General features: G+C 64.9%; 1 protein-coding gene across 3 annotated transcripts; it reads left to right on the forward strand.

Moving 5' to 3' along the window:
• The first annotated feature begins 22 nt into the window (after positions 1-22).
• Positions 23-11,836, forward strand: MAF1 (MAF1 homolog, negative regulator of RNA polymerase III). Of its 3 annotated transcripts, none has more exons than XM_080340623.1 (8): positions 23-329; positions 2,613-2,752; positions 4,481-4,609; positions 5,170-5,335; positions 6,407-6,528; positions 7,495-7,614; positions 9,522-9,638; positions 11,686-11,836. In XM_080340623.1, exons 2-8 carry the CDS (start codon positions 2,670-2,672, stop codon positions 11,687-11,689), a joined length of 741 nt encoding a protein of 246 aa, XP_080196749.1. In that variant the 5' UTR covers positions 23-329; positions 2,613-2,669; the 3' UTR covers positions 11,690-11,836. The 3 variants fall into 3 exon arrangements, with proteins under 3 accessions (XP_080196749.1, XP_080196747.1, XP_080196748.1); XM_080340621.1 differs by lacking the exon at positions 11,686-11,836 and adding an exon at positions 10,360-11,529; XM_080340622.1 differs by lacking the exon at positions 11,686-11,836 and adding an exon at positions 10,464-11,529.
• The last annotated feature ends 2,222 nt before the right edge of the window (positions 11,837-14,058 follow it).

Consider the following 14,058-nt stretch of genomic DNA (forward strand, 5'->3'; position numbering starts at 1 on the left):
GGCGCCGCTCGGGACGGACGGGCGGCGGGTGTGGCCTCACTGGTTGTTGTCGTCCGGTGCCCGAGGGAAGGTTGGACCGCTCGCTCGCCCGCTCGAACGCTCCGGGGGACTCCCAGGTCTCGCTCAGCCGCTCGCTCCGTCCCGAGCAGTCGGGGACATGTCGAGGTGGGCGGAGGCCCGGTGGGCCGGCGCCAGACGGCGGACGGCGGCCGAGGCACACGCGCCCTCCTCGAGCTTTCCCCGGAGACACCTCCACTTACAAACGCCCCGAGCTTGAAGGAGCTGTCACGGCGAGGAGGCCCCGCCGGGACCGAGAGCAGGAGACGCCGGTAAGCGCCGCTTCCCCCGCCGCCCCCGCCCATCGCCCCGGAGAGCGCGCCCCCCCCCCCGCGGACTACAACTCCCAGCGTGCACCGCGGCGGGAGCGCAGCGCGCGAGCGCTGCGCTCCCGCCGCGGTGCACGCTGGGAGTTGTAGTCCGCCAGTCGGCGCTCAGCCCGCCGCGCGGGGCATGCCGGGACGGCGGCGCCGCTCCCGCCCGCCGGGCCCTGTCACCTTCAGGGCCGGGGCCGCCCGGGGCTCCACAGCGCCGCGGAGGCCCCGGGAAGGGGCTGTGCCGGCTCTCCGGGCTCTTCCCGTCTCCATTTCCCTCTTTGTGGTGCCTGTGGCAGCTCCCCGTGAATCCCGCTCTTCCTCCTCCTCCTCCTCCCCCGTCTCCCGGTCGCGTTTCCCGTCCCCAGCGCCCCCGCTTCCCTGTCAGGTAACAGGGCCGAGCCCTCCCCGCACCCCAACAGTAAAGGCGGGGGGGCGGTCGCCTTTAACTTGCTAATAATATCCACAAGCCGACCTGGCTGACCCGGAATTCTCCATTTTGCGGTTTGCTTGCCCAGGGTTTCGCCCTCCGGCTCAGCCCTGTGTGCTGTGGAAACACGCCGCGAACCCCGTAATACCCTGGAGATTAAGCTGCTTTAAATTAAGCCGACAAACCTCTCCGCCCGTGTCCCCGCGGCCGCCGAGAGCCGGTTCCTTCCCGCCCTGGCCGGCGCTGTGTGGAGCGGGACGGGGCCGTCTCTCAGCACCGCTGCCCGTTGTCCCGGCAAATGTTCCATTTTCTGCCCCTGCTCCTTGTGTGTTGGTGCTTTTTCCCTCCGGTTTCCCCCGCTCCATCTTGCCCAGGCCGCTGCTGAGCGCACGGTGGAGCAGAAGGGTCGAGATGCTGCACAAAGACGCAGTTTTCCCCGCTGTGGGACGCTGACCCGGACCGGGGCGGCTGGTAAACCCAATATCAGTGATTGAAGGAGCTGGACGGAACCGGACACCGTCACAAAAGCGAGTTGGGGCGGTGGGAACTCGCTGTTCCGCTGCGCCCGGGGATTTCCTTTCCCGCTTAGACGGCTATCGATGGCGGCGACAGCCGATATTTGATGCCGGGTGGGGGTTGTGGAGCCATTTTCTGCTGTCTGGGGTGTGTGGGGCACCTCCCTATGAGGAAAGGCTGAGGGAGCTGGGGCTCTATAGTTTGGAGAAGAGGAGACTGAGGGGTGACCTTATTAATGTTTATAAATATATAAAGGGTGAGTGCCATGAGGACGGAGCCAGGCTCTTCTGGGTGGCAAACAATGACAGGACAAGGGGTAATGGGATCAAGCTGGAACACAAGAGGTTCCACTTAAATTTGAGAAAAAACGTCTTCTCAGTGAGGGTGACAGAGCCTGGAACAGGCTGCCCAGGAGGGTTGTGGAGTCTCCTTCTCTGCAGACATTCAAGACCCGCCTGGACATGTTCCTGTGCGACCTCACCTGGGCGTTCCTGCTCCAGCAGGGGGATTGCACTGGATGAGCTTTTGAGGTCCCTTCCAATCCCAAACATACTGTGATACTGTGTGGGAGCTGCTTGCGGCTCTCCCGGTCACGGGACGAGCCTGGGGGTGCTCAGGGGGGTCATCTCTTCCCCGGAGCCCTGGCACTGCGTCCACAGAGCCCTGGCACTGCATCCCCGGCTATTTACGGCTTCTCCGGCTCCAGCGCTGCGAGGCCCCGTGCTGGGGAGGCAGCGGGAGCTCGGGCGCCTTCCCCCTTCGTCTGCTCGTCCCCGTCCCGCCGGGGCAGCCCTGAACGCTGCCATCCTCCCAATTAACCAGTTAACCAGTTAACCAAATAACCAGCCCAGTGAGAGCCCGTGGAGGAGCCAGAGACCACCCCAGGGCTTGGCTGGGGCGCCCATATCACCCCCAGCCTGCAGCAAAGTGGGTGCTGCAAGCTCCCCCCAGCTTTGAGGGACAACAACGGCCAAAACCAGCCGGTGACCTCCAAAAGCGCGGAGGGGAACCCCAGAACCCCCCGGCACAGCTACTGTTGTGCCGTGGGCAGGACCCTTGCGTGAGCTGCTCTCGGTGACGCAGCCACGTGGGACAGTGGGATCAGACGGGTGTTGATGGGGCACTGTTGTCACTATTCTGTCCCTGCCCGGCGGAGCTGTTGGTTTCCCAGCGTTGCCTCTGGCTGTAGAACTGTTTAGGCTGGAAAATATCCCGACGACTGTGAAGTCCCAGGTCCCGACAGGGCTGCACAAACCTCCCTGGCCGCCAGGGCCTCAGCGCTGCTTTCTCCGCAGGATCCGCACGCTTTGCAGCAGCTGTCGCGCGGGGAATCGCTCCAAGAAGCTGAGACAATGAAGCTGTTGGAGAACTCGAGTTTTGAAGCAATAAACTCCCAGCTGACGGTGGAGACGGGAGATGCTCACATCATCGGCAGGTGGGTGCCGGGGAAACGGGGCCGCGTCGGCTCGTTTTTCCCGAGAACGGCGTCAGGAGGCGTCACAGTTCGACAGCGTCAGCGCTCGGTCCCTGCAGCGGAGGGGACGGATGGCTGCTGGCCTGTAGGATCATCGGGTGGTTTGGGTTCGACGGGGCATTTGAGGATCACCCAGTGCCCCCCATGCCATGAGCAGGGACATTTCACAGCTCAGGGCGCACAGAGCCCCGTCCAGCCTGGCCTGGGGTGTCTCAGGGATGGTTCAGCCACCACCGCTCTGGGAACCTGGGCCAGACTCTCACCACCCTCAGCGTGGCAAATTAATTTTTATATCCAGCCTGAATCTCCCTCCTTTAGTTTAAAACCGTCACCCCTTGTCCTATCACAACAGACCTTGTTCCAAACTCTGTCCCCATCTTATTGTCCTGGTTTAACCACACTGGGACCACGCAGCCACTCGCTAACCCCCCACCCCAAAGTGGGAGACAATTGAAAGAGGGGAAGGGAAAAAAACTCATGGGTCAAGAGAACAACACTTGAGTAGGGCAGCAAAGAGAAAATAATAGCACTGATGATAGAATATACCAAACAAGTGGCGTATGATGCAGTTGCTCACTTCCCACAGCCCCGGTAGCCCCTGGGTTCCCCAGCAGTGCTGTTTGCCCCCGGCCAGCTCCGGTTCATATCCAGAACACAATGTCCCACAGCGCGGAACGTCCCTTTGGCACTGGGATCCGCTGTCCCGGCCGTGTCCCCTCCAGCTCCTCGTGCCCCACCAGGCTCCTCCTGAGGAGTCCTTGGCTTGGCATGAACATCGCTGGTGACAAGCAAAGCGTCGGGGTGTTCCCAACATCCTCCTTGTCCCCGGTCTGAAACCTAGCGCTGCACCGGCTGCTGGGGAGAAAATGAACTCTGTCCCAGCTGGAACCAGGACACTCAGGTCAGGTTGCTCAGAGCCCCATCCAGCCCAGCCCAGGACCCTCCATGGCTGGAGCTTCCACAGCTGCTCTGCAGCCTGTGTGGGGCCTCACCACCCTCACGGGGAAGAATCTCCTCAGATCTCATCTAAATCTCCCCTCTCTCAGTTTAAACCATCACCCCTTGTCCTGCCACCGCGTGCCCTTGTGAAAAGTCCCTCTCCAGCCTTCCTGCAGGTCCCTTTGGGTGCTGCTGTGGGCTCAGGACACAGGGGCGCAGGGGCAGGATCCCCCAACTGCCGCTGGCGCTCCCTGTGCCCACGCTCCGGCGCTGGCAGCGATCCCGGCTCGGGGCGGTCACAAGACACTTGGTCCTTCGCCAGCCACGGGCCTATTTTTAATCCTGGCTTAAGGATCCTTGGGGCGGGTTTGGCTGCCGTGCCACGGGCAGGCTTTGTGCCCTTCTCCTGAGCTCCCTCCGCGGGCAGAGAGCTTGTGGGGGCTCTGGTGTCCCTGGAAGGGCCACTCAGCTCCGCCAGCCTCTTCTGTGCCCCTTGGGGTAAATATCTGTATGGCTATGTGTACATACGTGAATATATACATACATACGTGTCAGTAAATGGGTTTGTGGCTGCGCTGCGCAGAGCCCAGACCGGCTGTTGCAGGAAAGGTCGCTCCTGGGGACAGGAGATCTTTTGGTCACCCCATCCGAGTCCCCGGCGCTGCCGTGGCGCTGGCCAGGAGCACCGCGGTGACACCGGGCCGCTGGCAGGACCGGCCTCACGCCGGTGCCACGCGTGTGTGTCCCCAGGATCGAGAGCTACTCGTGCAAGATGGCCGGTGACGACAAGCACATGTTCAAGCAGTTCTGCCAGGAGGGGCAGCCCCACGTCCTGGAGGCCCTGTCGCCCCCCCAGACCACGGGGATCAGCCCCAGCAGGTACCCGCGGGATGCGGGGTCGGGATTCGAGGAGGGAACGAGCCTTTGTTGGGGGCGGCTGTCGTGCCTGTGGGGCTGGGCCGGTGCCGAGTGTTTACTGAGCGATAGAATTGTGTTGGTTGGAAAAGCCCCTCAAGATCATTGGGTCCAACTCTTCCCCCACCCCCGGCGCTGCCTCCTGTCCTGAGAACCTCATGTCCATCTGTCCAGCCCTCCAGGGCTGGTGACTCCAGCACTGCCCTGGGCAGCCTGTTCCAATGCCCCACAGCCCTTTGGGGAAGAAACTGTTCCCACATCCAACCTCAACCTCCTTCTCCAGCCCCTCACCAGCTCCGTTCCCTTCTCTCAACTCACCCCAGCACCTCAAGGCCTTTCTTGACATGAAGGGCCCAGAACTGCCCCCCATATTCGGGTTTGGCCCCCCCAGGTCCCAGCACCGGGATGGTCACTGCCCTGGTCCCGCTGGCCACCCCAGTGCTGGGACCAGCCAGGATGCTGGTGGCCTTTTTGGCCACCTGGTTCGTGTCCAGCATCGTTCCTCCCGGCCTTTGTCCCCCCAGGCTCGGTAAGAGCCAGAGCGGCGATGAAGAGGGACCCCTGAGCGACAAGTGCAGCCGCAAGACCCTCTTCTACCTGATCGCCACCCTCAACGAGTCCTTCCGGCCCGACTACGACTTCAGCGCGGCCAAGAGCCACGAGTTCAGCCGGGAGCCCAGCCTGAACTGGGTACGTGAGCCCAGCGCCCCCGCTTGCCCAGTGGCCACTGGCCACCTCGCGTGTCCCCTCCACGGTCACTGATGGGCTCTGGAACTGGAGGAGGGATGGGGAAGATGAGCCGTGTGGGGTGTGGGAGGAAGATGGTGGGCAGGAGTGCAGGCAGGGAGCAGGAAGGCAGGAATGCAGGCAGCAGGCAGGTGCAGAGAGCAGGCAGCAGCAGGCAGCAGGCAAGTGCAGGCAGAGAGCAGGCAGATGCAGGCAGCGGGCAGGTGCAGGCAGAGAGCAGGCAGCAGGCAGGTGCCAGCAGGGAGCAGGTAGGGAGCAGGCAGCAGGCAGGTGCCGGCAGACAGCAAGCAGGGAGCAGGCAGCAAGCAGGTGCAGGCCGCAGGCAGAGAGCAGGCCGCAGGCAGAGAGCAGGCAGCAAGCAGGTGCAGGCAGGGTGCAGGCAGAGAGCATGCAGGTGCAGGCAGAGAGCCAGCAGGGTGCAGGCAGCAGGCAGGTGCAGGCAGGGTGCAGGCAGCAGGCAGATGCAGGCAGTGGGCAGGTGCAGGCAGGTAGCAGGCAGCAGGCAGGTGCAGGCAGAGAGCAGGCAGCAGGCAGGTGCAGGGAGCAGGCAGGTGCAGGCAGGTAGCAGGCAGCAGGCAGGTGCTGGCAGAGAGCAGGCAGGCGCAGGCAGGCAGCAGGCAGCAGGCAGGTGCAGACAGGCTGCAGGCAGAGAGCAGGCCACAGGCAGGTGCAGGCAGAGAGCAGGCAGCAGGCAGAGAGCAGGTGCAGGCAGGCTGCAGGCAGAGAGCAGGCAGCAGGCAGAGAGCAGGTGCAGGCAGGCTGCAGGCAGAGAGCAGGCAGCAGGCAGAGAGCAGGCGGGTGCAGGCAGAGGGCAGAGAGCAGGCAGCAGGCAGGTGCAGGCAGGCTGCAGGCAGAGAGCAGGCCACAGGCAGGTGCAGGCAGAGAGCAGGCCACAGGCAGGTGCAGGCAAGCTGCAGGCAGAGAGCAGGCAGCAGGCAGGTGCAGGGAGCAGGCAGGTGCAGGCAGAGAGCAGGCCACAGGCAGGTGCAGGCAGCAGCTCCCTGGTCTCCGCAGGTGGTGAACGCCGTCAACTGCAGCCTCTTCTCCGCCGTGCGGGAGGATTTCAAGGCGCTGAAGCCGCTTCTGTGGGACGCTGTGGACGAGGAGATCTGCCTGTCCGAGTGTGACATCTACAGGTGAGGGACAAGGCCGCGTGTCCCAGTGTGGCATCCACAGGTGCTGGGCGTGACGTGGGCAGGTGAGGGGACAGGCGCTGGCCCTGGCCCCGTTCCCATGCGCTGACCTGCACACAGGCTGATTTTTCCCTCAAAAGCCCCGTTTTGGTGTGTGCACCCACGTGCGTGAGGACCCACCGCTGGCACGGGGCTGCGTGTCCCCTCCCAGTCACGGGGGACCCGCTGCTGTCCCCTCCCTGTCCCCTCTGTTGTCCCCTCCCTTGCAGGACGTCCAGCCCTGGTGCTCCCCGGGGCAGCGGCTGCGCTGGCAGCTGCGTCTTGTGCTCCTGCCAAAGCCTCTTCTCCTCCTTCTCCTCCTTCTCCTCCTTCTCCTCCCTCTCCTCCCTCTCCTCCCTCTCCTCCTCCTCCTCCTCCTCCCTCTCCTCCTCCTCCCTCTCCTCCTCCTCCTCTCCTCCTCCTCCCTCTCCTCCTCCTTCCTCTCCTCCTTCTTCCTCCTCCTTCTCCTCCTTCCTCTCCTCCTCCTCCTCCTTCCTCTCCTCCTCCTCCTTGCTCTCCTCCTCCTCCTTCCTCTCCTCCTCCTCCCCCTCCTCCTCCTTCCTCCTCCCTCTTCTCCTGCTTCCTCCTCCTCTCCTCCTCCTTCCTCCTCCCTCTCCTCCTTCCTCTCCTCCTCCTCCTTCCTCTCCTCCTCCTCCTTCTCCTTCCTCTCCTCCTCCTCTCCTTCTCCTTCCTCTCCCTCTCCTTCCTCTCCCTCTCCTTCCTCTCCCTCTCCTTCCTCTCCCTCTCCTTCCTCTCCTCTCCTTCCTCTCCTTCTCCTTCCTCTCCTTCTCCTTCCTCTCCTTCTCCTTCCTCTCCTTCTCCTTCCTCTCCTTCTCCTTCTCCTTCTCCTTCCTCTTCCTCTTCCTCCTCCTCCTCCTCCTCCTCCTCCTCCTCCTCCTCCTCTTCCTCACACCCTGCTCCCCGTTGCAGCTACAACCCCGACCTGGACTCGGACCCCTTCGGGGAGGACGGCAGCCTCTGGTCCTTCAACTATTTCTTTTACAACAAGCGGCTCAAGCGCATCGTCTTCTTCACCTGCCGCTCCATCAGGTCAGCCCCGCGCCGCGGCCCTAACGTCACCTCAGTGTCACCCCCCACGAGCCGTGTCCCAGCCGGGGAGGAGCCCCCACCCCAGCGCCCCGCGATGGATCCGTGCTGGAAACGCGCCTGTGCCGGCGTTGGCACAACCAGAGCCCAGTTCCCTCTGACACACGTCACCAGAGGATGAGCCAAGGGGAGATGTGGGCCTTGGGGACGCAGTGGCCTGTCCCCTGGCACTGGAGGGGACATACTGGGGGAGAGGAGCCCCTTGGGGACACTGCCTGCAGCCAGCCCCCTTCCTGTGGGTGCAGAGACCTGCGGCAAGGATCAGGGTGTCCCCATGGCCGTGCCATCACCGTGTCACCAGTGGGCACTTGGGGACCCCCCAGGGCGAGGATCGGGGTGTCCCCCTGACCGTGCCATTGCAGTGTCACCAGTGGGGCACTCAGGAGCCCCTCGGGAGAGGATTGAGGTGTCCCCGCTGCCGTGGTGTCACCAGTGGGCACTCAGGAGCCCCCCGGGGTGAGGATCAGGGTGTCCCCACGGCCATGCCATCACAGTGTCACCAGTGGGCACTTACGAGCCACCCAGGGCGAGGATCAGGGTGTCCCTGTGGGCCGTGCCATTGTGGTATCACCAGTGGGCACTTGGAACCCCCAGGGCAAGGATCGGGGTGTCCCCATGGCCGTGCCGTCACGGTGTCCCCAGTGGGCACTTGGGACCCCCCCAGAGCAAGGATTGGGGTGCCCCCGTGGCTGTGCCATTGCAGTGACACCAGTGGGCACTCAGGAGCCCCCCGGGGCGAGGATCAGGGTGTCCCCATGGCCATGCCATCGTGGTGTCACCAGTGGGCACTCAGGAGCCCCCCGGGGCGAGGATCAGGATGTCCCCATCGCCGTGCCGGTGTGGTGTCACCAGTGGATACTTGGGACCCCCCCAGGGCGAGGATCAGGGTGTCCCCATGGCCATGCCCATTGTGGTATCACCAGTGGGCACTTGGGAACCCCCAGGGCAAAGATCGGGGTGTCCCCGTGGCCGTGCCGGTGTGGTGTCACCAGTGGATACTTGGGGACCCCCCCCCAGAGCAAGGATTGGGGGTGTCCCCTTGGCTGTACCATTGCAGTGTCACCAGTGGGCACTTAGGAGCCACCTGGGGTGAGGATTGGGGTGTCCCTGTGGCCATGCCGTTGTGGTATCACCAGTGGGCACTTGGGACCCCCGGGGCGAGGATCAGGGTGTCCCCATGGCCGTGCCTTCGCGGTGTCACCAGTGGGCACTTGGGACCCCCCAGGGCAAGGATTGGGGTGTCCCCATGGCCGTGCTGGTGCGGTGTCACCAGTGGGCACTTGGGACCCCCGGGGCAAGGATCAGGGTGTCCCCATGGCCATGCCATTGCGGTGTCACCAGTGGGCGCTTGGGACCCCCCAGGGCGAGGATCAGGGTGTCCCCATGGCCATGCCATTGTGGTATCACCAGTGGGCACTTGGGACCCCCCCAGGGCAAAGATCGGGGGTGTCCCCGTGGCCGTGCCGGTGTGGTGTCACCAGTGGGCCACTTGGGAACCCCCAGAGCAAGGATTGGGGTGTCCCCGTGGCTGTGCCATTGCAGTGTCACCAGTGGGCACTCAGGAGCCCCCCGGGGCGAGGATCAGGGTGTCCCCATGGCCGTGCTGGTGTGGTGTCACCAGTGGGCACTTGGGACCCCCCGGGGCAAGGATCAGGGTGTCGCCGTGGCTGTGCCAGTGTGGTGTCACCAGTGGGCACTTGGGACCCCCGGAGCAAGGATCGGGTGTCCCCATGGCCGTGCCATCGCGGTGTCACCAGTGGGCACTTGGGACCCCCGGGGCAAGGATCGGGGTGTCCCCGTGGCCGTGCCGTCGCGGTGTCCCCAGCGGGTGGTGACGCGTGTTCCCGCAGCGGGTACGCGTACACGCGGACGGAGCCCGGCGCCGAGCTGGACATGGAGCTGGGCGAGGAGGACACGGAGAACGGGGACAGCGGGGACGCCGAGAGCGGCAGCATCGAGGAGGAGAGGTGCGGGCCGAGCGCTGCGGCACGGCACACGGCGGCGGGCGATCCTGGAGGGGTGGGGGGCTCTGGGGGGACCAGGGGCCTTGCGGCTGCTGCTGTGGGGGGGTCATGCAGAGCTGGGCGGAGACTGCGGGTCCCCATGGGCCCCCACTCTGTGCCCCCCACTCTGTGCTCCTCCTTTCTGTGCCCCCCTCCTTTCTATGCCCCCCTCCTTTCTGTGTCCCCCACTCCTTTCTGTGCCCCCCACTCTTGATCTACTCCCCACTCTGTGCCCCGCACTCCATGCTCCCCCATTACTCTCTGTGCCCCCCTCTTGACCCACTCCACTCTGTGCCCCCAACTCCCACTCTGAGCCCCCCACTCCTCTTTGTGCCCCTCCTGCTCTGTGACCCCATTCCTCTCTGTGCCCCCCCATTTCTCTCTGTGCCCCACCACTCCTCTCTGTGCCCCCCCATTTCTCTCTGTGTCCCCCCCGTGCCCCCAACTCTGTGCCCCCCCATTCCTCTCTGTTCCTCCCACTCTATGCCCTCCACTCCATTCTGTGCCCCTAATCTGTGTCCCCCACTGCTCTGCGCCCCTCCCACCCCCCCTGCACCCTCATGTCCCCCCTCTGTCCCCCCCCATGCTCCCCTCTCCCCTCTGTGCCCCCCCCATGCCCCCCTGCACCCCATGTCCCCCCCTTGCCCCCGGGGTCCCCCCAGCGCCGCCGTCTCTTTGCCCCCAGGGTGCCGGTTCTCTGCGTGTGAGCCCCCACCCCGCAGTTCTGCACCCCCCCGCTGCCGCCCCCCCCGCACACCCCCACGTACACTGGACCCCCCGACTCCGCAGCCCTACGGACTGAACGCAGCCGAATCCTTGCCCCGGCGCCGCCGAAACCTCCGCGTCCCCCGCCGCGCCGCTGCCGGACCCACCTCTGTGCCCCCCCACACTGGGGGGGCCTGGCGGCGTCGGGGGGCCCCGAGAAGCTTTGCTGCACTTTATGGCCGATGCACTGACCCGCCAGCCCCGGCGGCACCGGGATCCCCCCGAGCACTTGTCCGTCCCGCCCAGCACCGGTGTCCCCAGCGGCAGTGGGGGGGGACCCCAGCGCCCGTCCCCCCCCCGGACACAGCCCCCCCAGACTGTCCCGCAGAAGAGTCCGTTCGTTTCAAAGAGCTTCGCTTCGCTCGCCCTCCCACCCTCGGTTTTTTCTGCTGTTTCGGGTTTTTTTGGTTGTTCTGTTGTGGCACTGGTGTCCTGCGTGGGGGGGTCCCACGCAGGGGATGACCCGGAGCCCCCCCCGCCACCCCCAGGGGTGCTTTTGGGGAGTTTGTTTTGAAGCCACCGTTGGTTTTTGCCAGCGTGGAGGTGGCGTTGGCGGTGCCGGGGGGTGTTGGCAGAACTGGCGGTTGTTCCTGGTGCTGGGGGGGCACTGGCAGTGCCTGGGGGGTGTTTGCGGTGCCAGGTCCAGCTCAGCTCTCGCTGGGGGCTGTTTTTGGGCTGCTGCCCCCGCAACTTTGGTTCAACCGCATCCCCGCCGTTCTCCCCATCCCGCTCCGCGGTGACGTCCCTCCCGGTCTGCACAGATTTTGGGGGGCCGGTATTTTGTATTTTGGGGGGAGCCCCCCAAACCATGTGGGTCTGAGCTGCCCCCCCCAAGAGGAGCCGCCCTGGTGGGGGCAGCTGGTTTGTCACCAGGGATCTTCCCTGGTCACCCCTGGGGACAGACCGAGCCTGTGGCTCCCCCCCGTGTCCCCCTGTGTCCCCCCGTGTCCCCCCACCCCCACGGGCTCCCCAGCCCCGTGGGCTGTGGATGGGTGACATCTCTGCCACCGTTGTCCCCTCGTTGCGCACCGCCTGCCCCCTCGGGGACCCTCCAGCGATGTCCTGTCACACCAATAAAGTTTTTCTGTCATTCCGCCCCCCATCCTTGGGGACACGGGGGCTGGGGGGGTCACGGGGGGTGCGGGTGGTGACAGTCCCTGGTCCCCGCGCCGCCGCGGCTCCCGGCCGTGCTGCCGGCTCACCGTTCTGCCTTCAACGAGCCAACTCCATCTTCCTTTGTTAATAGATGATTAATCGCCGCTGGCTGCAGGGCTGGGGGGGCTCATCCCGTCCCCACGCTGCCCCCGTCACCACGAGTCACCTGCTGTGACCCGGCACCGCCGGCTTTGGGTTTGGGCTTAGAAACACCGTATTCCATCCTGCGCTTGTTCCGAGGGTCGGTCCCGCTCCGGCCCCACGCGGCACCCGGTTGGTCTTTGCCCTCACGTCCAGTTGCCGCTTTGTCCTCTATTTGATCACTTTATCCTCTATTTTATAATTTTGTCGTCCATTTAATCACTTTGTTTTGCTGCTCCAGCGTCTCTCGAGTCGGATTTAAGGGGTTTTGGCTCTTTGCTCGCTGGATGTTTTGCAGGATTTGCTGGTTTCATTTCCGAGCTCTCGGAGCCGCAGTTCCCGGTGCTGTTCCCGCTGCGGTGAGTCCTGCGGCACACGCTGTGCCGCCACGCACCGGGAACGCCGGCAATACCGGGAACGCCGCGACCAGAGCTCGTGCCGTCGCTTGTGAGATTCCCCAAACCTCAGTCGTCGCTTTTTTATGGTTAAACAGCTTCTGGTGAGTTTTGTGGTCCCGGCTGCGGCGGGTTTGCCGTGGGGACGAGCGGGAACCGCTGCAGCCGTCGCTGTGTGTCAATCAGCTGAACGACGGATCTTTGGGGACGAAAAGGCAAGAATGGGGTTTTAATACAAGGGTCTTTGGGGTGGAGGAACCATGAGGTCAGCACCGGGACCGAACCGGGGACAGCACCGGGACCACACTGGGACAGCGCCAGGACCGAACTGGGACTGCACCAGGACTAAACTGGGCACCAGGACTGAACTGGGACAGCAATGGGACTGAACCAGGGACAGCATGGGGACTGCACTGGGACAGCATTGAGGACTGCACGGGGAACAAAGTGGGACTGCACCAGGACTGAACTGGGCACCAGGACTGAACTGGGCCAGCACCGGGACTGAACCGGGGACAGCACGGGGACCGCACTGGGACAGCATTGAGGACTACACAGGGACCAAAGTGGGACTGCACCAGGACTGAACTGGGTACCAGGACTGAACTGGGCATAGGGACCAAACTGGCATGGCACCGGGACCAAACTGGGACAGCACCGGGACCGAAATGGGACTGCACCAGGACTGAACTGGGACAGCACCGGGACTGAACCAGGGACAGCACGGGGACCACACTGGGACTAAAGTGGGACTGAACCAGGGACAGCACTGGCACCAAACTGGGACAACATTGAGGACTGCGTGGGGACCAAAGTGGGACTGCACCAGGACTAAACTGGGCATAGGGACCAAATTTGGACAGCACTGGGACCGAACTGGGACTGCACCAGGACTGAACTGGGCACCAGGACTGAACTGGGACAGCACTGGGACTGAAGCAGAGTGGCATGGGGACTACTACATAGGGACAGCACCGGGGACAGCACTGGGACTGAACTGGGGCAGCACCGGGACTGGAGGGGAGTAACGTAGGGACTGCATAGGGACACCACTGGGACTGAACTGGGACAGCACCGGGACTGGAGGGGAGTAACGTAGGGACTGCATAGGGACACCACTGGGACTGAACTGGGACAGCACCAGGACTGAACTGGAACAGCACCGGGACTGGAGGGGAGTAATGTAGGGACTGCATAGGGACACCACTGGGACTGAACTGGGACAGCACCAGGACTGAACTGGGACAGCACCGGGACTGGAGGGGAGTAACGTAGGGACTGCATAGGGACACCACTGGGACTGAACTGGGACAGCACCAGGACTGAACTGGGACAGCACCGGGACTGAACTGGGACAGCATCGGGACCACATGGGTGTCAGCAGCAGGACCCCGGTCCCCCCGGGGCCTTGGCCACCCCGAGCCCCGCCGTGGGTGACCCGGGGGGCCCCGGGAGCGCAGCGGGCAGCCCCGCGGTGCGGGGAGCCGGGGCTGGCTGTTCTGACCTTCGTCCCGCCGAGGAAGGGCTGGGTGGCGACCGGAGGGTCGCAGTGACAGCGAGGTGGCGCGGTGGCCGCGGTCACGCGTGGGGTCCGCGGGGTGCGGGGACACGGGGAACGGCGGCCCCACGCCGTGACCCCCGGGGGCACCCGCGTCCTCCCGCTCGCACTAGGACCCGGCGGCGCCGCAGAGCCGGGGGGCGGGGCCCAGTCGGGGCGGGGCCCAGTCGGGGCGGGGCAGCGCAGCGCCGGGCTAACCTCCAATCCCAGAAGCCTTTCCTCCGCCGGGCCCTCCCCCTTTGGCGGCCGTTCCGTAGCAGAGCGGAGCGGCCGCCGCGCCAGCGGGCGCTCATTGGCTGCCGGGCACGCCCGTCACGCCGGGAGGCGCGCCGGTTGCTAGGTGACGCCCGCCGTGCCGGAGGCGGCCGGC

The sequence above is a fragment of the Nesoenas mayeri genome (genome assembly GCF_963082525.1).
Source record: "Nesoenas mayeri genome assembly, chromosome: 2".
Taxonomy (NCBI): Eukaryota; Metazoa; Chordata; class Aves; order Columbiformes; family Columbidae; genus Nesoenas; species Nesoenas mayeri.